General features: G+C 52.2%; 1 protein-coding gene across 3 annotated transcripts in view; it reads left to right on the forward strand.

Annotated features, from left to right (window-relative positions):
• The window catches only part of Mvb12b (multivesicular body subunit 12B), a 177,693-nt gene that overhangs the window by 148,121 nt on the left and 7,485 nt on the right, over nt 1–22,087 (forward strand). For all 3 annotated transcript variants that reach the window (XR_011370163.1, XM_070013804.1, XM_070013790.1), the window contains exons 8-9: nt 7,326–7,381; nt 9,905–9,964. Coding sequence is in view for 2 of the 3 variants with exons in the window: in XM_070013804.1 (XP_069869905.1) it covers nt 7,326–7,381; nt 9,905–9,964 (116 nt within the window). In the remaining variant the exon portion in view is untranslated. The remainder of the gene's footprint in view (nt 1–7,325; nt 7,382–9,904; nt 9,965–22,087) is intronic.

A 22,087-nucleotide genomic window follows, 5' to 3' on the forward strand; every position in this document is an offset into this window, starting at 1 on the left:
GAGAAGGTGCGCCCAGGTGAGGGATGGTGCCGTACCATCCGATGCGGATGTGACCTCAGAGGGGGATGTGACTGCCTCCAGATGTGCCAGTTACCTAGGTGACACAGGTACTGGGTACTGGGCAGAGACTTAACCAAGAGGTGAGGAAACTAAAGCCTGTATGGCCCGGGGCAGCCCTTCCTTACAGTTTCAACAAGAGGGGGAAATTAGCCATAGGAAGGAAAGTGCCTCTGCCCTCCTGGGGTTGTTCCTCCACACACACACACACCCCAGCTGAGGCAGGAAGGCTAATGCTTGCTCAGCCAGTAGAGCAGCCTGGCCCTTGAGTAGCATGGAAGAACTCCTGTAGGATGGGCTTTGCCTGGCCCATCCACGTTTCCAGTCTCATTTTACCACCAGTGCCACAGAGCAGACATGCTTATCTGCCCACAACGATGAAAATCGGACTGGGGTTAAGTGACTTGCCTGCAGCCACATGGTTGACAGTGGCCAGACCCTCATCACATGCGTGTGTCTGACACCCACACCCCACTCTACCCCCCCCAGGATGCCACTTCTCATGCCAGGGGAGGGGCAGGAGGCTCTGGCCTGGGCTGATAAGACACTCCTTTTGCCTAGAAATCTCTTGGCAAAACAAATGACTTTGGGGATCTGGAAGGAAGTTGTTGTGTGAACTTGATTGGAATGTCACTGAGCAGACAGTCCTGGAAGTGTCTGGGAATGTCTCCCAAGGACTGCCCCGGAGTGAAATCCCCTAGAGAGCAGCACACGCACCAGGTTTTGGATTGCAACTGAGTTTTGAGGGATGGCCTTGAAATCTTGAGCTGTTGGCAATTTTCCCATCACAAATTATAAAAGCCTCGGGAAATGCTGAAGGGATGGGAAGGAAGAGGAAAAGAAGGGAAGGGGAAGGGAAGAGGAAGGAGAGGGGAAAAGAGAGGGGAAGGAGGGAAGAGGAAGGGGAAAGGAGAAAGGAAAGAGAGATATCAAGAAGGGGAAGGGCTTGGGAGGAGGGGGGCACTGGCTTGCAGCTCTTGGGAGCTGGTCAGTTGTGGGGGGATGTGTTGCCTGAAGAGGGGGGACTGTGGCAAGTCAAATCGCAGCTGTGCTTCTAGGGCCGGGACAGGAGCTGCATGCCCCCCCCCTTTCACCAGGCAGTTCCTATAGATTCGTGGCAGAGTAGGGCCGAGATCCAATTTTATGTCTAAACAAATGCCACTTGCAGATCGGGCCTGCTTCCCAAAGAACAGCCCCAAGATAAGGATTCATGTCAGCTGGCAAAAAACAAACAAACAAAAGAAGGCTCCCTTTTCCTTCCTTTAACCAGGGGGTGGGGTTAATACAGCAGCAGATTAGAGCTTTATTTGTTTAAACCTCGTGGAATCTATAAGCATTCACAATCCTCTTGACTCCTCGTGCCTGATCGTAAAAAAGAACAGTTGAATGCACTCATTGTTTTCTGGGTTTTTTTCTTTAATGTATTTTACAAACACTCCGGTGACAGGCCTGACACGCGCGTTTCTATGTACGCGCACTTCAGTCTGGGATTACAGCATTAATAACAGAGTTCCATGCATCGTACCATTTTAAAGCATGATCGTTATGATAAAGGGCATATACTTAATTACAGGCCTGCTTAATTACAGCTCTGTTGAAGCTCGTTTGTTTAGGAGAATGCTAATTGCGCTCCGGAGCCGGAGGCACATCCTTGCTTGTATCTGCCGGATGTTGCTCTCGTGGATCAGCGTTTTGTTAAAACTACTACCAAAAAAAAAAGAAAGAAAGAAACCAAAAAAGAATAAATAAAATAAAAAGGAAAGAAAGCACTAGTCTGGTACTGAAAGGAACTGTGTTTGATGCAGGCCTTCTGGCGAGAGATGGCTCTGCCTGCCGAGATCTCAGCTCTGTTGTCCAGCTTGAGGTGTTTTACCTTCCCAGCAGCCTCTGAACAAGCTACTCCTTTTCCCTGTCAGGGCAGCCAGGTTCTATGAGGAGAGGTAATGTGGCCACAGCCACGCAGCCACCACCTGCTGATCTGGCCTTGGAAAAACCCACGTCTACTGAACTCCTTTCCTGCAAACCAGATTCGGGGTTTGAATCTTGGTTCCATCCCAACCTGACTCCTTCCATTTCTGTGAATGGAAATGTAGAGGGTGAAATCATCTGATGCAAGCTCATGGCCAAGTATGTGTCTGGGACACGGGAGTTTCCTTTTCTCTCTTCTCCTTTGTAGAACTGAGTTAATGGAAAGCTTCCATTTAATCCTCCTAGGCTTGAAGGAGCTCTTGGAATGTCATCCTGAGAGCCACAGGGCCTGGAGAAAGGGCTGATGTACATGCCCTGGAAATGCCATCATTGGCTGCAGTGAGGCAGGGCAGGAACTATCCTTGCTTCTGAGTTGTGACTAAGCACCTGTCAGGATATTAGGGGCAGAAGCCCCACCGTAACCCTTCTGATTGACAGGCCAGAGCAGAGTGAGCCTGTGGCCTCTGACTCTCAGTGTAGAGTCTGCAGGAGACTGGCTGCTAGGGTGGCTGGAAACAGTGTCTCTGTTCCAGAGCATTTGTGAAGAAAAGGAGAGGGGGAGGAAGCAAATGCAAACATGACCCCCCACCCCATGGGAAGCCAGCGTGGAGATGATTTATGTGCAGGCTTTGGGAACATGAAAAATATGTGCCATTGATTTCAAGAATTATGTTTGGTAAACCTCTGGATATTTTCAAATGTGGAAAGGCTGCCCAGATAAGGAGAGTAGAAATGGATATTGTAGAATTAGAAAGGGATTTAAGCAGTCCCACGGATCCGCTCTACACAGCACAAGCAGTCCCTCCCTGGCTCCCCAGCAAGTGGCCGTCGGCCTGGACTCGGTCAGCAGCTCAGCTGGCCCCACCCTGCCAGCTCTTCTTCCCCAAGACAGGCAAAGCCGTCTTCCTATTGTGACAGCCCTAGACACCTTGTTCCCATGTGCCTAGGTGCATCCGGAGTGTTCTCTCATCTGGATGGGGTCCCCTCCTCTTGCTGCCCTTCCCATGGACCAGGCACAGTGCTGGGCTCTGAGGGTGCTATTAGGGCCCCTGGGGAACAAAAATGTCCAGGATCCCTTCCAGCCTGGGGCATCAGACCTGACTGTGGCTGCTGCTTTTTCCTTGTGGGATCTGCTTCAGGTGCTTTGCTTTCCTGGCCTTCAAGGCTCCCAGGATGAGCCTGTGGCTGTATGGTCCTGGTACCAGGACTGGGGCACCTGGCCTTTATGTTGTCACCCTCTTTCTAGTAGCTAAGTCCCACTGCTGACGCATTCAATTACAGCCAACTCTTCTTTCCATCTCCTTGTGTTATTCTGTCTCTTCTCTGGTGGGTCCTGGTAGACCTCAACTCCAGGACAGTACACGGCTCTGACAACCATTATTGTATAGCCCAGGACCCTAATGTTTAAAGACCTTCAATGGATTTGTTATACATGGTCGTCCCAAACATCCATCAGCATTGAGTAGGTGTACCCCAGTGTCTTTTGGTAGCTGGCAACAACATCCTGGCACCCTTCAGAGAGGCCCTTCAGGGTCCAAGTGATCTGTTCCTCCAGTTCTCCAAAGCCTAGACCAGCTATGCAGGGGTAGCCCCTCCCCTTGACATTTCCCAGCCATGCTTACCCATCTCATCTGCATGGGTGGCATAAGTTGTCAGCCAGGCACCAGTGGCTCTCACCTGTAATCCCAGCTACTCAAGGGACTGAAATCTGAGGATCATGGTTCAAATCCAGTCTTAGACAAGAAAATCTGTGAGACTCTTATCTCCAGTCAACCACCAAAAGCTGGAGAGAGAGCTGTAAGTTTAATGGTAATGTGTTAGCCTTGAGTAAAAAAGTTATTGAACAGTGTCCAAACCTGAGTTAAAGCCCCAGTAACAGTCACCCCTTCCCCCAAAATAATTACTGAGCCAGATGCCCATGGCTCACACCTATAATCCTAGCTACTCAGGAAACTGAGATCTGAGGATCACTGTTCAAAGCCAGCCCAGGCAGGAAAGTCCATGAGACGCTAATCTCCAATAAACCACCAGAAAACTGGAAGTGGCGTTGTGGTTCAAGTGGTAGAGCACTCACCTTGAACTGAAGAGCTGAGGGATAGCGCCCAGGCCCAGAGTTCAAGCCCCACAACTGACAAAAATAAATGTACCAAATGCTTTGCTATCATCTGTGATACACTAGATTTCTTAAGTTTTAAATATTGAATTTTGGTTCGTTTTTGTCAGCAGGTCACTGCTTTATTAGCAAATGCAGACTGGCTCTGGCTGTTAGTTCTTTTCTTCTGAGCCCTGGTGGCAACTGGGAACCGGGCATCTCCTGTGAAGCCGGTGACCTTGGTTGGGGTTTTTGGTTGTTTTTTTTTTTTTTCCTCTGAGGGTGTTTGTTTTTGTTTTTGTTTTTGTTTTGTCGCTTGTGGGGCTTGAACTCAGGCCTGTGTGTTGTCCCTGTGCCCTGTTGCTCAAGGCTAGTTTTCTACCACTTTGAGCCACAGCTCAGTTTTCTGAGTAGTTAATTGGAGATGAATCCCACAGGGATTTTTCTGCCTGGCTGGCTTCAAACTGCGAGCCTTAGATCTCAGTCTCCTGAGTAGCTGTGATTGCAGGACTGAGCCACCAAGCACTTCGGGTTTGAGGAACACCTGGGCTGCTGCCCCACTATGAACTCTGAGAGGTCCCATCTCCGTGGCCTTGCCACGCAGCAGCTTGTGGTCAGGATTGTGTACAAGCTGTTCCTGGCCAGTCCCTCTGCTGTGCCAGCCCTGGCAGAGTACACCGGCCCTGGCATCCCGAGACCCACCTCCAGTTGCCTCCTGTGAACCGAGGTGGGAAAGGTGTGTCTGTAATAACATCACTCCTATTTTCTCCCACGCAGCCACCTAAGTTCTTATGGGAAGAAACTACCGTAAGGCCCACCAGACGTATGCCCAAGACAGACTGACACCCCAGTGTCAGCCAGCTGCTCCCTGGCTAAGAGGACTCCACAGTGGAAGGAGGCCTAGGGCACAGCGGCTATGCACCCTGCCCCTGCTCCCCAGTCTCGGCAGCTAGGACAGGCCCCCTAAAAACTGAGGCCATCAGTCTGTACTCCCTGTCAATGTGTTTTATTAAGTGACATATCCTGCTTCACGTGAGATGATATGGATCCGTCTGCATGGTTTGTATCTATTGGTACACCAAATGTACTGTGGTGGGGATCCAACAGCACAAGGCAGCGGTTTAGGGTGACTGAGTCCCACCTGGGTGATGTCAGTCAGCAAGCTCCGCCTCCTGAGTGATGCCGGCAAGCTCCACCCCCAGAGCGTTTGCTTCCTCATTGGAAGAGATTACAATACTGAGTGCCAGGCCTGGGTCAGCAAGGGCTCAGAAGCCACAGTGTTCCAGGCCTTTGTACACACATGGGTGCTCCGATATCACAGAGCATTTGCTTCCTCATTGGAAGAGATTACAATACTGAGTGCCAGGCCTGGGTCAGCAAGGGCTCAGAAGCCATAGTGTTCCAGGCCTTTGTACACACATGGGTGCTCTGATGTCACTAGGGTGCCAGAATGTGTGGCATATAAGGTCATTTAGGGCTCTGTCTTCTTTCTGGGAACAGGTGCCATGTACTGTCCCAGCACCCGGCCCCTTCTCTTAGGGGCCATTCATAGCAGGGGTGTGTCGGAGCCAAGTGGCCCCACTCCGGGAGCTTCCATAGAGAAAGGTGGCTCCATACCACTGTGAGGGCCAGGCAGGCCCTTGGGTGCTTGCTCTCCTCTCTCTTCTCTCCTTTCTTCCCTGAAGTCCATTGTGGGCAGAGCTTAACCTGAGCCACGTGACTTACCTTGCCAATCAGAGTGTGACCTGGGTTTCTTCCCGTCTCTTCCCTCCCTCTGTCCTGCCCTTCTCTTCCCACACCTGGGCCCCCACTTCCCTAGAACTGAATGAAGCCTGGCCGGTGGTGGTAGACGCCAGGCGAGCCCGACAGTGAGAAGCCCAGGGGGAAATGAGGATGCCATTTCCCCAGGAGCCCACGTACCCAGGCTTCTCTTCTGTTTCTGCTCACTCTGTTTCTCCTGAACATCACCCTCCTTGGGGCAAGGCCTCCACCCCTGCAGGGGCTGCTGGACAGGCAGCCCGTGGCTGACCTTGGCTTAGTCCTAGTGGAGAAGGCGGAGCCATCTCAGCAGCCCGCCTCACTGCGAAGCGCTCATGTCTTCTCTAATGTAGGATTCCAAGAGAATCCATGCTATTTATCTGTGGATGACTTTGGGGTGGAGAGAGGTTACTGTATTTGAAATTAGGGTCTCGGGTGCTTGCTAGGCAGGTGCTGTACCACTTGAACCATATCTCAAATCCTCTTTTTGCTCTGATTATATTTGAGGTAGGGTCACACCTGGACTGTTAAATTCTACTTTTCATTTACACTTCCTCCTGTAGCTGGGACAAAAAAGGTGTGCCTCCACCCATACCCAGCTTCTATCTCTATGGAGATGGGGGGTCTTAGGAACCTTCTTGCTTGGCGTGGAACCACAACCCTCCCAGGATGGCTCACCCAGCAGCTGGTCAGGACAGAGTCTCATGAAGATTTTTCCTGGGCTAGCCTCACACTGCAACCCTCCTGATTTCAACCTCCCAGGCAGCTAGGATTTCAGGCCCGAGTGCCCACCTTTCTCATGCCTAGGGACGACCTAGAGACCCTGTGGGTTGAGGATGCAGTAAAGGAGCTACGACCCTGGAGCCCCCGGTTCCCTAGTCGAGGCCTTTCCCTTGTGTCTTGTTAGAATCAAGCAGACCGTGAGCTTCAGTCAGCCCCGAGAGGCAAACAAGAGTGACCCCACGTGTCCCCCTCCCACCGACTCAGTCCACCATGCCTCACAGTGGGCTCCACACCCCTGCGGTCACCCTGCACACCCACCCTGGGCCCCTCCTCTACCTGCCAGCTCCAAAGCTATACTTTCCTCTGCCTAGACTTCCCACGATGATTTGCTGCTGTCTTCCTCCAGGTGTACCCTGTCCCCTCCCAGTTGAGTGTCACCTGCTGCCTGCTCTCAGCCTCAGGGTGGCTCCCATCCTTTGTGGCCTGGAGGCCAGATGCCTCCAGATGTTTCCAGGGCCTTTCTCTGCACATCTGCCTGCTGCTTGGGGGACAGCAAGGGGTCTGCCTGAGTCAGGCTGTGGTCCCTGGATCAGGCCCGGCCCTGTCACCTGCACTGGGTGTCACCTGGCTCCAGCCAGGGGCCCAGTGGTGCTCTCTGGGTGGACATCTGAGGTTCCTCAACATCTGTGACGTCTTTAATGCCTTTGTGTCTCCTTTCTTCTTGCAGCAATGGATGGCGTGCCTTTTATGATTTCAGAGAAGTTCTCCTGTGTTCCTGAAAATGTAAGTTATGTGCACAATTCCCCTTTCCCTGCCTGGAATGTTCTGGAAATCGTTTCTCCTTGTGTGTCCTCTCTCCTCCTGAAAGCCACCCCCCCCCTCAAAAACCTCTGAGGACTGTTGGGAGCCAGGGGTGGACTTGCTCATCCGGGGCCTGTCAGCCGGTGCCTGCGTCCAGCGGGTATCTGAGCAGGTGAGGCCTGGGAACACAAAGGCTCCCTTGCCATAGCCACACCTTTCCTTGGAGCGTGACAGGAAATCAGGTGTGTTGGTCCTGTTGGCCAAGTTCAGCCTCGTAACTTGCTTTTTTTATATTTAAGGATGGCAGTACAGGTAGCAAGGAGCCTGTCCCATTTTGCCGTCAGAATCTCAGTGTGCACAGGGCTTCCTTCCACAGGGGTGCAGGGGGCCTCTGGCTGCCAGCCTCTGCTCACACCCGGCCAACAATGACCCCAACATGCACGTGAGCACACAAGCCCCCAGCCCTCTTCAGTGACAGAGGGACCAAGAAGGCAGACCCTGAGAAACTCCACCGTGGCCCGGGCCTGGGCCTCCCGGGGAGCTCCTCTCAGATGGTGCCTGGCCCCAGGATGGCAGTGGCCCTTCCCCGGTGAGGTGGGCCCATCCCTCCGGCCAGTCCGTAAGCTGGTTCCTGGCTTCTATCCTTCCTGATTGCTGTGAGTAGCTACAAAGCGCGGAGGCCCCAGTCTGGGCACCAGTTAAAGACCCCTTCAGTGTTTTTCTTGGACCCAACTTAAAGCCACCCGGCTTGCGATTTGACCTGCTCTGTAGTTTCCATTTTCCTGAAATATAATAGGCCTCCTCTGAACCCTTCTGGTAAGCAGCTTAATCTTGAAAAATGCTCCTGACGTGACATGCGGAGCCTGAGTAACTTCCGCAGACTCTGCCCAGGCCGCGTTGCCATAGCAACCCTGGCGCCTCTCCCGCCCGCTCCCCAGGAGAGGCGGCTCTGCCCTGCTCCCCTGCTCCAGTCACAAAGTTGAGTGGAGTAGTTAGAGCCTAATGATGCAGCAGCTGGACCTCAGCTGGACCTGGGCAGCATGGGCAGGCCGCCCATCCTCGCACCGCTCGGCTGGCGGCTCAGAGAGCCAGACTGTTTTGTGGCTACCCAAAGAGCAGCCCAGGAACCCGGGGGCCAATGTGATGGCTTGGTCCCAACTTTGCCTTCACATGGGGGCTGCTTCTAACTTAGCAAGTGCTGGAGGCCGCAGACACAGGCCCCGCCCAGGGTCAAACCTGCCAGAGTAATTCACTCTACATGTGTGTATGTGTGTGTGTAAGTGTGCGTGCATGCGCGTGTGTGTGTGTGTGTGTGTGTGTGTGTGTGTGTGTGTGTGTGTGTGTGTACTGGGGCCTGAACTCAGGGCCTGGGCACTGTTCCTGAGCTCCTTTTTTTTCATTCCAAACTAGTGCTCTACCACTTGAGCCATAGCTTCATGCCTGGCTTTTTGGTGGTTAATTGCAAATAAGAGTCTCATAGAAGCCAGATACCAATGGCTCACACCTATAATCGAGGATCTAGATTCAAAACTAGCCTGGTAGCTCAAAGTGGTAGAGCACTAGACAACAACAACAAAAAGTTGTCACAGACTGTTATGCCTAGGCTGGCTTCAAACTATGATCCTCAGATCTCAGCCTCCTGAGTAGCTAGGATTACAGGTGTGAGCCACTCATGCCTTGCTCACTGGCCAGGAAGTCATCAGGTGATTTAACCTGCATGGTATCAGCAAGAGATGCATTTAGAATCTGGGTGCCATTCACGCCACAGCCAGCCTCTTGCTGCCAGCCCTGCTCCCACCCTGGCAGCTTCGGGTCAGACCCTGGAAGTCCTGAGGGTCTGGAACTGTCAGTTTCCACCTTCCCCGTGTCAGCCTGGTGTAGGACAGACAGAACCCTGTGCCTGGCAGGGACTCAGACCCAGGATCTCATAGACCAGGCGCTCCGAGTTTCAGCCCAGGCTTCAGGGAACCTCTGGATAACCGTTAGTTACCTGTGTAGTTGATTCCTTTCCTGCTATCCATAGAAAAGCCAGTATTTACAAGGAAAGGTCTCCATCTTGGCAATTTTAGAAACACAATTAAAAAGCAGCCTTGATGTGTTCTTCACTGTTGACCTTGTGCTCTAAATACTGGGCTTTCCCTAACACCTTTTCTGGGGGCCATAGACTCCCTCGCCCCCATGGCCACCCTGTAGGCAAAGTGGCCACCAAGGCCCCTGGTGACCGCTTGCGTGCCTCTGATCAGCATTCCAGCAAGGCAGAGGAAACTTCTTCCACAATTTTTCCCCTTCTGTCAGCAGTAGAACAGAGGTAAAGCTGACCAGCCCTGGTCACCTCTTCTGAGAGGTTTCAACCGTGCAGTTCTTCCTCCAGCCTTGTTAGTGGCTGGACAGTCCACCTGCCAGCTCCCTGCTGTGGGAGGGATGGCTTGAGACTTCACATCTGCCGTGCTAGAAAGTGGATATGAGAGTCTGCTTTCCAGCCATTGACCTGCTCTGTTCTTTCAGATGCAGCCCTTTGACCTCCTGGGAATCACCATCAAATCCCTAGCAGAAATTGAAAAAGAGGTAAGTAAGCCACCAGGAGTGGGGATGGGTAGGCCCGGGCCATTGCTCAATCATCAGCCCCTCACCCCAATCCTCACCCCCCATCGGGAGGCTGTGCCAGGAATGGCAGGGACATGGTGCCCTTTTGAGGAGGGTAGAAAAAAAAACTGTTCATTTCACTTGTGTATTGCTTAAGAAAAGTACCTGACTGTTCACACACTCCTTGCTTCCAGTGGAACATGACCGGCGCCTTATCTCTGGTCACGAAGCTGGGAGGGTCAGCAAAGGAGGCTGAGGGACAAGGCACAGAGCATTGTCTTTCTTCCCCTTTCTGTTCTATTGATTGCTGTGGATCTTGGGGGCTTTGAATGTCTTGTGCATGGAGACACCCCCTCTACCTGCCCGCATTGGGTGGCCTGATTTTTTTGAGCATGCTGGGACATTTGCCTGCTACAAAGCAAGGCCGTGCAGTATCAAAGTTGGAATGGGAGTGGGGGGTGGGGGCAGCCAGGCCCCTCTGCTCCGGAAGAGCCAGTCGCCTTCCGTATATGGGAGGCTGTTACGTGCCAGTCCCAGCTCTCCTCAGAGAGGAACATCTGTCTCAAAGATGGAAATGGTAGAACCATTTCAATATTCTCAGATCCTTGGGGTTTTCTCTTGTTGTACCCAGCTAGCACAAGCAGGTTGCATTATTGAAAGATGGCTGAAATCAAGGGAAATTGAATCAATGTACTATCACAAATTTCCAAACCTGTCAGGGCAAAAAGCAAGACCAAAGCCACACATGCGCATACACACACACACACACACACACACACACACACTCTCTCTCTCTCTCTCTCTCTCTCTCTCTCTCTCTCTCTCTCTCTCTCTCTCTTGTCTTTGATTTTCAGTAAATCATAAAAACCGGATTGTCATCTATGCATACTTCATTTCTTTTTTCTTTTTCTTTTTTGTTTGGTTTTGTTTTCTGGTATCTTACCTACCACATTAGAAAAATAGACATGCATAGAATATCATGCCTGTCCTTCATAAAAGAAAGGTAGCTGTGGATGGTTCTAGGGGCCCCTGTTTGTGAGTGCAGTCTTTGTTGTTGTTGTTGTTGATCATGGGGCTTGAACTCTAGGCCTGGGCACTATCCTTGAGCTCTTCAGCTCAAGTTCTCTACCACTTGAGCCACAGCACCACTGGTTTTTTGGTAGTTAATTGGAGATAAGAGTCTCATGGACTTTCCTACCCAGGCTGACTTTGAACTGTGATCTTCAGATCTCAGCCTCCTGAGTAGCTAGGATTATAGGTGTGAGCCCCAGGTGCCCTATGAATGCAGCCTTTTTGAAGTAGGCGGTCAGGCAGACCTGGTTTCATTAAAGACAGACCACAGATAGACAGACACTTGGACTAGCCCCTAGCAGGGGTCCAGGTCATCTCCCTTTTCCTTTAAGGCAGGATAACCTTGGAATTTGTTCCAGAGGGGTGCTGGGTAGATGCTGGCAGCAGCAGCAGGTGGCCCACTCTGAGGGGGGGCGGGGTGTACCACAGAGAGGGCAGCGACCCAGTGCCAAGCTTTCTTCCCTGTGGGTCTCCACAACACCAGCTATGTGCATGTCTCTGTGTTTTGTGGGCCTCATTGCTACCAACCAAACTGCCTCATTCCCCAACGCCCTTGATGGGCAGAAATTCAGCTCCAAGAGGGGAAATCCAAGACCAGGCTGAGACTGATCCTCTCCTTATGGATGAAAATCCATGGGATCACGTTCCTCCAAGTAGATCCTCCAGACAGGTGGGGACCGCGGGCACAGGAGGCCTGCGTACCAGCCTCAGCTGAGCCTTTGCATTACAACAAATGAGTGGGTGAGGCGTCTGTGGAGGCCCAGGGTCCCTGGGACCCACTCCCTTCTTGCTCTGGGGACTGAGATCTGATCCCACGCGCGACGTCGGGCACTTGGAGTGCCCATGGCACAACTTTCTTTCGTGGCTGAGGGCCATGCGCTCTCACTGTTGAAGCAGTTGAGATTGCCACCTGGTTGTGGCGGGGGGGGGGGGGTGAGGGCACACAGCTGGACTCTAGCAGGGTGGTATGGGGCTTTCACTTAATCGAGGATGTCAAGGGTCGCCAAGCCCGCCATGGTGGTCATCTCAGGGAGTTGTATGTTCCATCGGCTCCGCCTCTGCACAGCTCACCCGGGTTTCTGAATGTCTCGTGCACCAGCCCAGCCGCACCTTCCCCCTCCTTCAGTGCCCGGCTCGGAAGCCCAGGGCCTTGCCTGCTGCCCACAGCTTGACCCTCACGTCTCCCGGAGCAGGTGGGGTGTCTCCTGGAGCTGCCTAGGGTCCCTCAGATCCAGCCGGGCTCTCTCAGAAGGTAGAGTTGCCTCTGGAGTAGGTGTTGTTTTGTTGTTGTTTGTCCTTTCGTTATTCCCAGCAAGCTGGCTGCCCTTGGGAATTGGCTTTGCTCTCTGAAAGTGTTTGCATGTTATACCATTTAGCTAAAACCAAAACTATAAATAAAATAGGCTAAGTAAAGGTGAGAGACTGCCCTCAGATTCAGGGTAGACTTTGTCCCCTGGTCTGTCCAGCGCCTCCCAGGACCCCCACGCAGGGCCTTGGCTGGGCAGTGTGGAAATGCCCCCTCCCACCCCACACACACACACTTCACTCAGGAAGCCAGGTGACCTGAGCAATCCCTGCACTCAGTTCCGGGAATCAAGCGCCTATCCCTGGAGGTAACACCCAGCCTGACCAAGTGGGTGCTTCCCTGCTACCCTGCCCGGTGCTTCTGAACTTAATCCAGAGCCCTGCTGCCCTATCTTAACCTGAGGGGACAGTCACCTCATGAAGGAGCCCCAGAGATTGAGCATGTCTCATAAATACCAGCACCCAAGAAGCACAGGTTGCTGCCAGTACAGCCGCCGGGCACTAGAGGGCAGCAAGGGGACCAGTGTCTCCGAGTTTAGGTAAAAAGGCCTTGCGCCCCGGGTCCTTGACCCCTGGGAGGCTGCAGAGCTCAAGGCAGAAAAGGACTTAGTCCTCACAGCTGCAGACACAGAGATCAGGTGGAGCACACACACACCGGACAGCACCCCAACACTGAGCAAGGCCGGGTGATTTGTGGACAGCACACAGATCTGGCTACATCCAAATCTACCCTTAGGTTTGACCGTGGGCAGGACCCATGGCCTGCTAGGCCTCAAGCTGGGATGCAGGCCTGGTGGTGCCACCCACCAGCACCCATGTTCCTGTATACGGCACGGTGGCACGAAGCCTGGGCCCAGGGCTGCGGCTGCCGCGTGCACAGGGACTCCTCACTTACACTGCTTTTATTTTTTCTTCTTTTTTTTCTTTTGCCAGTCATGGGGCTTGAACTCTGGGCCTGGGTGCTGTCCCTCAGCTTCTTTTGCTCAAGGCTAGCACTCTACCACTTGAGCCACAGCGCCACGTCTGGTTTTTTTCTGTGATTAATTGCAGATAGGAGTCTCATGGACTTTCCTGTCTGGGCTGGCTTCAAGCCACGATCTTCAGATCTCAGCTTCCTGAGTAGCTAGGATTGTACAGGCGTGAGCCACTGGCACCTGGCTTTCATATTTCATAACATACGCGGACAAGGTCATGTTTGAAAGTTAAAATCAATATACATGCCAGAGATATTTTTGCAAAGAAGCAACAACTATATATGTGTGTGTATGTGTATGTATGTGTATGTGTACGTATGTGTATGTATATATATTATATATATATATATAAATATATTTATATATACACACACACACTCGGAAAGCTGAGGTCTCTCTCAGCTCCTGCCTGGGCTGTGATGTGAGAAGAAAATGAAGGAAGGCCTAAGAAACTTAAACTCAAAAGCTATTGCTCTTCTTCCGGCTCCTACTGGCATCCTGAAGTCTCCTGTCTTACCAGGTTCTCCTGAGCCTCCTCCCCCCACTTCCCTGCTGCTTCAGGGGTGCATGTCAGGGGTGCAGGCGTCCTACCAGGCAATCAGGAGCCCCATGACAACCCAGAAGGCCTTCTGGCCTGTCCCACCTGCCCCCGTGGGCCCAGCAGTTTTGGGGGAGGATGGGGCTGGGGGCTGGGGGGCTGGGGTCCAGTGATACCCTCATTGTTCTCTGGCTGCTCAGCCAGAGCTGCCATGGGGAGTCAGGACCAGCAGGGACAAAGCGTGACAAGACAGACAAACATCCCCCAGCCAATGGAGTCTCTCTATCACCCAGGCTGACGGCTCTCGGGTGCTCAGGCCAGGCACAGCCTTGCAAGGATGCCCTCTCCCTGTCCATCGCCTGTGCCCCTCCCTGGCCCTCTCCTGCTGCCAGGTCCATGGAGCGCCAGGAGGCAGGGCCCGGGTAGTGCGTTCTGTGCAAAGCCTGCAAGCAAAACCTGCAAGCCTTCTAAATGAGGAGCAGCAACCTCAGAGCCCAGAGGGCACAGGGCGGCTGGGAGATCTGTGCCCCCACCTCCAGCGCCACGCAAAGCCAGTTCCCACCTGCCCAGCTGGGCCCCGAACCACGAGGCCCACACCGGGCCCGCGTGGTGAGAAGCCCGCTCATTAGCCTACCTCGCTTCCTGGTGGAGTAGACAGCCTCCATTTTCAATGAACTTGAAAGCTGAAAGACGAGGGAGAGTCTAATTAGTAAAGGGACGATCTATTATTAATCAGTCCCTTAAAATTGACAAGGGAGGCAGTTCATTTAACCACTTAATTGCTACAGGTTTTTATGGGCTGCTTGCTATTTGCAGACATATTTAATGAAGAAGTTATAAATCTGAGGGAGCTTAAAATTTTAATTTTATACCTAAATATTTTCCTTGTTCTCGTGTTTGCAGTCAGGCCTCAGGAGTGCAGTCACGTGCAATGTTCTTTAAATGAACATATTTGCTAACTGGCGTGATTTCAGTTTTTAAAACATTGGTTCCAGCAATTAGGCTTTTTTTTTCCCAGTTCCCAAATGACTAGAGAAATTCGTCTTGATTATAATTGCTCTTAGCCACGCATATCTAATTTGTGTCTTTTTAAGTGTTAATTAGTAAACAGTTTGAGCTGACATCTTTATGTGTTTGTGTGTTGAAAAATGGGGCTTACTGCTTATTTAGCTGGGGGCCGATTTCCCTCACGTTGACGTCACGACACGGAGGTGAAATTAATGAACACTTGGCAGTGGAAAGGCTAAAAGAATTTTCACATTCAGCTTTCTTGGACATCCACTTAAGCCTGGGCCTTCTACAGATAGTCACCCTGGATTTAGAGTCTACATCCTACAGGAAAAAAGTCAGGCAGAAGGTTTTTGTATCCATAATGAAATGGCAGAGTCCCAATTTTATGAAAGCAAAATGTTCAGATCTTAGCACAATTGCTCCTGCTCTCTACTTTGGGGACGCTTTCCTTGTGTTTATTAATGTGAAGGAACTTGGTGTGAAGCTGTGTTGCAGCCACAAAATTTGTGGTCCCTTTGCACCATCTAGCGGTTGGGTCTTGAACTGCAACAGGAAATATGTGGCCTGTCTAGTCATGACATTTGAATTTCACTACCCCACACATCCTTCCCATTGCTTTATTTTTCAGTCATGGAGCTCAGCTGTTTGAGGGGAGAGAAATCTTCCTACTTTGTTTACTGACTAAAGGCTAGTTAAGTCAGTAGAAACTAACCCCAAAGACCTAGAATGCTTGGCACCCAAATTCTTCCAGCTCACACTGGACTGAGATCATCCAGCCTGAAACAAAGAAATTCAGCATTCTCACCCCACAAAGATACTACCTTGGGTGGTGATGGGTACATTGATTAATTTGACTGAATTAATCTGTCAAAAAATGTAATTATCATTTGCCAATTAAAACTTGGTGTGTGTGTGAGAGAGAGAGACAGAGAGAGAAAGAGAGAAAGAGAGGGAGAGGGAGAGGGAGGGAGAGGGAGAGGGAGAGTGACTACTCTAGGCTTCACTTTGCGTTTTTCACTCAAGGCTGGTGCTCTACCACTTGAGCAATGCCTCCACTTCTGGCCAGTTAATTGTACATAAGAATGTCTCAGACTTTTCTGCCCAAGTTGTCTTCAAACTTCCATCCTCCAGCTCCCAGCTAGGATCACAGGTATGAGCCACTGGCACCTAGTTTAAAACTAGGTATTTTTTAAAAGAAACCTAGTGAATTCGTGAAGTAGCCATTGGGAAACCACAAGAAGAATCCTTATCCCCCTGTGACAGCCTGGGCCGGTCCCACTCTGTGCTGCCCAGACTTGGAGCATTTGATGCTGTCTTAAACAGGGGCCCTGCCCGTCTGAATCTTAAATTTTTAGATATAAAAATGTAAATGGTATAGGAGTAGAGAGAGTAGAGAGCAGCCCCTGCTGTCCAGCCCTGGGAAAGCAGTGTACACACACACACACACACACACACAAACACACACACACACACACACACACACAAACACACACACACACACATACACACACACACACACACACACACACACACACACGGCCCCCAGGCTGTGCCCTGCCCCCTTTCCTAGTGTCTCCTGCCCAGCTCCCCTTCCTCCTCTCTAATGACCACGTCGTGTGGCCTTTTCTGCATCTGCCAGGCCTTGTTTAACCATTATCCCCCATTAGAATATGGAACGCGCCGCTGCGTCTGGCGTGGCTATCCACTCCTGCCTTCAGGAGAATAAGCACGACCAGTTTTGCCTTCTAGAAAGGACATGCCCACTTCAGCTCGCGCCAGAGGCCGTGACAGGACCTTCCTCCACATGCTGACCAGTGAGCTAAGCAGCCTGGTGGTTTGCATGTTTGGCCTTGTTTAATTAACTACTTCTAAAATTGAACCTCTTCTATGTTTATGGGCTGCTTGCATTTCTCTTGTGAATCTCTTCTTTCGGGGGTTCTTGGCTCTGTTGTTTTCTTTTAGCATATTTGGCTTATTTATTTCTAATAGCTCTTTCTTTCTTTCTTTCTTTCTTTCTTTCTTTCTTTCTTCCTTCCTTCCTTCCTTCCTTCCTTCCTTCCTTCCTTTTGTTCTTTCTTTTTTGTCGGTCTTGGGGCCTGAACTCTGGGCCTGGGCACTGTCCCTCAGCTCTTCAGCTCAAGGCTAGCACTCTACCACTTGAGCCACAGCTCTACTTCCGGTTTTTTCTGCTTATGTGGTGCTGAGGAATCGAACCCAGGGCCTCATGCATGCAAGGCAAGTGCTCTACCACGGAGCCACCTTCCTAGCCTATAATAGCTCTTTATGTTTTAAAGATAAAAGCCTTGGACCAGTCTTGATGTATGCCTGTAATCCTTACAACTCAGATGGCAGAAATAAGATCATGGTTTAAGGCTAAACTGCCTCCTCCACACAAATTTTAAAAAGTTAGTAAGACCCTCCCCCACCCCCATCTCAACAAGCAAACGGGACATGGTGATACACATCCATGATGCTAGCTACTCAGGAGGCAGAGGTAGGAGGACTGAGGGCTGAGGCTGGCCTCGCCAAAAAACATGATAGTCTATCAACTAAAGCAAATAAGGCCTGAGACTTTTCAAGTGGTAGAACCACTGTCGGGCAAGCATGAAGCCCAGGGCTCAAATCCCAGTGGAAGGCAGGATGGAAGGAAGAGAGGGAGGGAGGGAGGGAAGAAGGGAGGGAAGGAGGGAGGGAGGGAGGGAGGGAGGGAGGGAGGTGGAAAGGTGATATGAACAGATGGAGCTAGGTCATATGAACATGACCCAAGTTTCTTTGTCATATGTTCAAGTACCTAAACATACACACACACACACACACACACACACACACACACACACACACACACACACACACACACACACACACACACACACACACACACACACACACACACACACACACACACACACACACACACACACACACACACACACACACACTATCTTCCCCCATTCAGGATACAAGCCACTGCACAAAAGCTTTTACATCTCATGATGATTTATCTTTGTTTGAATGTTTTCTACTTTGTTTGAATGTTTTAACCCTTATATTTTTACATAGTAAAATCTTAAATACTTTCCAACTACTGAATCCATCTGAAATGTATAGAAAGGTCTAGAACTGGCTTTATTTTATCCCCAAATTTTCTTCAGATTAGATTTTTTCTTCTGATTTCCAAATGCCACTTTTGTTGTCTGCGTCCATGAGTGAGCGACTCTGCGGAGGTGTTTTTGCACTGGCCCCTCCTCTCTCTTACATTAGTGACGCCTTGCTCTTGATCTTTCAGCTTTATAATGAATTCAGCGCCCCGCCTCCATCTGCCTAATTCAGTGACATGATTATTCAGTTCTTCAGCACCCTCAAACCTTCAGTGGGAGGAGTCTCTGAAAACTCCATCCTATACCATGAGAAACACAGTGTCTCCGTGATAGTGGTCTTACTACGTAGCTCAGGCTGACCTTGAACCTGCCGTGTTTCTGCCTTGGCCTCCTAAACGCTGGTATTACAGGCATGTGCCACCACACCCTCTTCCCTTTTTGTTGGATCTTCATTGAGCCTGCACATGAGCTGGGTGACGGGCAGCGGCTGCAGCCTGTCTCTCTGAGGTCAAGTGTGCCTCTCTGCCCAGGATTGCATGTGTTTCCAGCCGACCGGGTGGGGTTTGCTGTGGGAGGTCCCCGGCGGTTCTTCGTAGACTGTGCTGGCCCAGTGTGCTGGCCTGATTCTTGGCCCCTCTTCCTCCTGCTTCTTGTGCACTTTGTTGTCCTTCTTGGGCTCCCCAGGCAGCAGCTGTGTCCGGGCAAAGCCTGGCCCGGCCTCCTCGTTCACACTCACCCTTCCTCAGTCGTCAAGGTCACCTTTGGGTCCTTTTTGTCTCCAGGGTAAGTTTCCGGTGTTGGTACTACCCAGTGACGCTGATTTTGTGTGGCTTGCTTGACGCACACAAGATGGATTTTTTTGCTTTTTTTATTGGTTGTGGAGCCTGAACTCTGGGCCTGGGCGCTGTCCCTCAGCTCTTCAGCTCTAGGCGAGCGCTCTACCACTTGAGCCACAGCGCCACTTCTGGTTTTCTGAGTGCTTTATTGGAGATAAGAGTCTCAAAGCCTTTCCTGCCCAGGCTGGCTTTGAAACACAATCCTCAGATCTCAGCCTCCTGAGTAGCTAGGATTACAGGCGTGAGCCACTGGTGCCTGGCTTGGATTTTTTTGTTCTTCTTTTCATCATGTTAAAGACCCAGTTGTGTGTGCCTCTTTCCCTCCATGTTTTGGCCAGGGATGGATGGTGGTGGCTTTGAGAGGGGCCTTGTTCTTCCCGCACAATTCTGTGTGCTGGGGAGTGGGGGGGGCACTGTCTTGACACAGCCCCAATCCTGAATCCGGGGTGTCCTCTTCCTCCCCCCACCATTCCACATTTCACATGGCTTGTCCCCACAGCCGCCCACAACACTGGTCACCGGGGGAGGGGAGGCTGTGGAAGGGAACGGGCCAGCCCTGGCCAGCTCTGGCCAGCCCACGCAGGCAACACACCTGCTCCTGCAAAACCCAAGTCGAGGCGACGCTTTGCTGCTAGGCAGGTCGCCGGGAGCCCCGCCCACCTCAGATGAGGCAGTGCTCCCCAGAATTAACTAGAAGAAAGCTGCCTGCCATGTAGTTGGTGGTGGTGGTGTTGAAAATAGCATGGGGACAAATGGAGAAGAGGTGCTCAGAGTGCCGTTGAAAGTCCCCACTCCCTTTCCTCCCAGAAACCTGTGTTGGAAGCGAGGGCCGTTTCAAGTATTTTTCTATAAATAAGCTAAAAGCTGGGCAAATCCAAGTGCTCACTTTTTTAGGTGATGCCAGGTGGATTCTGAAATGCCACCTCGGTGGGCACCAGTAGCTCCCTCCTGTAATCCTAGTTCCTCGGGAGGCTGAGATCTGAGGATCGCAGTTCAAAGGCAATCTGGGTAGGAAAGTCCTTGAGACTCTTATCTCCAATGGCTGGCTCAAGCAGTAGGGCACCAACCCTGAGTGGAAAAAGCCCAGAGTCCCAGCCCTGGTACTTGTACTAAAGAAGAAATGAAAAATGCCAAATCCCTCAGTCACCAGAGCCCCACCCTGCTTGTGGCCTAGCTGTGGCAGTTACACAGCAGCAAAGGAGTCAGACCCCCATCCAGGGACTCCTCCCAGCCCCGGGCCAATCTCAGTCTGTCTTCGGCCCCTACTTTGAATGGTTGTGGGCACCAGAACTACTCTCGTTTTGTGTGTGCACGCTGGTCCCGGGGCTTGAGCTCAGGGCCTGGATGCTATCCCTGAGCTTTTGTGCCCAAGGCTGGTGTTCTACCACTTGAGCCACACCTTCACCTCAGGCTTTTTGGTGGTTAATGGGAGATAAGAGTTTCCTGAACTTTCCTGCCCAGACTGACTTTGACGCCACGATCCTCAGATCTCAGCCTCCTGAGTAGAAGAACTTATTTACTTTTCTCGCAGTTTGTCCCCATCACCCCAGACTTGACGCAAAGGCTTGTCCCAGGGTGAAGTGGCATTGGTTCCCACCTGGCCGGGCGGGGTGGCTGGCCGTGGAATAGCAGGAGGGTGGCACCTCACACACCCAGGTGGGGGTTGATGTATGAAATTGGCCTTCTGGAACCTCTGTGTCTTTTAACGAAGTCTGGGGTCACGCTGGCATTCTGGGCCATCTTTCCGTCATCACAGTTCATCACCACTTTCTTTTGTGTCAGCCCCGGGGCTTGAACTCAAGGCCTGGGTGCCATCCCTTGGCTGTTCCGCTCAAGACTGGTGTATTACCACACGGGCCACAGCTCTGCTTCTGGCTTGTTGATCGTTGATTGAAGTCTTACGGGGCATTCCTGCCTGGGCTGGCTTTGAACCATGATCCTCAGATCTTAGCCTCCTGGATAGCTAGGATGACAGGCGTGAGCCATCGGCTCCCGGCCATCATCACTTCTGGTGAAGCACAGGGATTCAGTGCAAATCATGCCGAGGCTTGTGCAGCTGTTGGCAGGTGTGGGGTTGGGACTGTGTTCAGGAGCGGTGGTGCCACGGGTGGGGCCCCCGGCCTGACCCATAACCCGCCGCTTTCTCCTTTGCATCAAACCACAAGCCAGTCCTCCCATCCATCCATCTACCTGTCCAGCCCCCGACCTTCCTACCCCGCGTGTCATCCACTCATCCACGCCTCCACCCGCTCTGGAGTCACGGAAGAGGCCGCCCAACCTCGGGGAGCAGACGAGGGCCAGGAGGAGCCCAGGGGCAGCGGGACCTCCCTCCCACTGGCCCTTCTGGACTGGACGGTCACCTCTGCCCCCCAGCCCCTCCCCCTGCCTCTCCATCCAGGGCCCGGATGAGAGGCACCTCGTGAGCTGTGGCTCAAGTAGTAGAGCGCCAACCTTGAGCAAAAAGGCCAAGCAAGAGCACGAGGCTCTTAGTTCATGCCCCAGTCCCAACACATGCACACACACGCGCACGCACGCACGTACGTACACACATGCATACACACCACAGGCTGGGCAGTCCTCAGCCCCTTGGAGTAGTGTGAGATCTCCCACAGTGACAACTGAACTTGGGGCTCCCAACACCCGACTCCTCTCTCCACTGAGCCCCATTAGCCACCTGGAAGTGCAGGAAGGAAGGCGTGAAGGGGTCCCCCAAGGCCCCCCGCCAGGCCCCCATCAGCCCCTCCCCTTGACGTGGCTGTAGGCTCTTTGCTTGCCCCATCCCTATGTGGTCTGGATGGATGGCTCAACCTCCCTGAGCCTCAGTTTACCCCCCTGCACAGGAAGGGCAACAGAGCAGTCCCCCAGGGGACGGGGGATTCAGCCCCTCCCCCTCTGCACCTGGGAGCCGCAGGTCTGCCACCCTTTGCTTCTTGTCTTGCGGGGCTTTGAGCCTTTCGAGCCCCGAGCTGAGGGTCTCACCCTCAGTTACGTGTTGAGCACGGTATTCTGCGCAGCTCCGAGTATTCTAGAACTTTGCCACGACGCACGGAAGGTCATGTCTGCGCCCCCTGGCGGCATTTGAGTGCTGTCTTCCAGCCAGAGCTGGCTGGCCTGGCGCTCCTGCCTGCGTTGGGTCTGCCCCACCTCTGCGGAGCTGCCGTCCGGGCAGGGGCAGCGCTTCCACGGCGCAGCCGCCAGATGGGGCCTCTGCCTGCCCTTAGGGCGCCCAAAACGGGTTTCCAGAGACTCCTGGGAACAGAGCCACTTGGGTG

This window comes from Dipodomys merriami, unplaced genomic scaffold (assembly GCF_024711535.1).
Source record: "Dipodomys merriami isolate MVZ:Mamm:240054 unplaced genomic scaffold, mDipMer1.0.p SCAF_11, whole genome shotgun sequence".
Classification (NCBI taxonomy): domain Eukaryota; kingdom Metazoa; phylum Chordata; class Mammalia; order Rodentia; family Heteromyidae; genus Dipodomys; species Dipodomys merriami.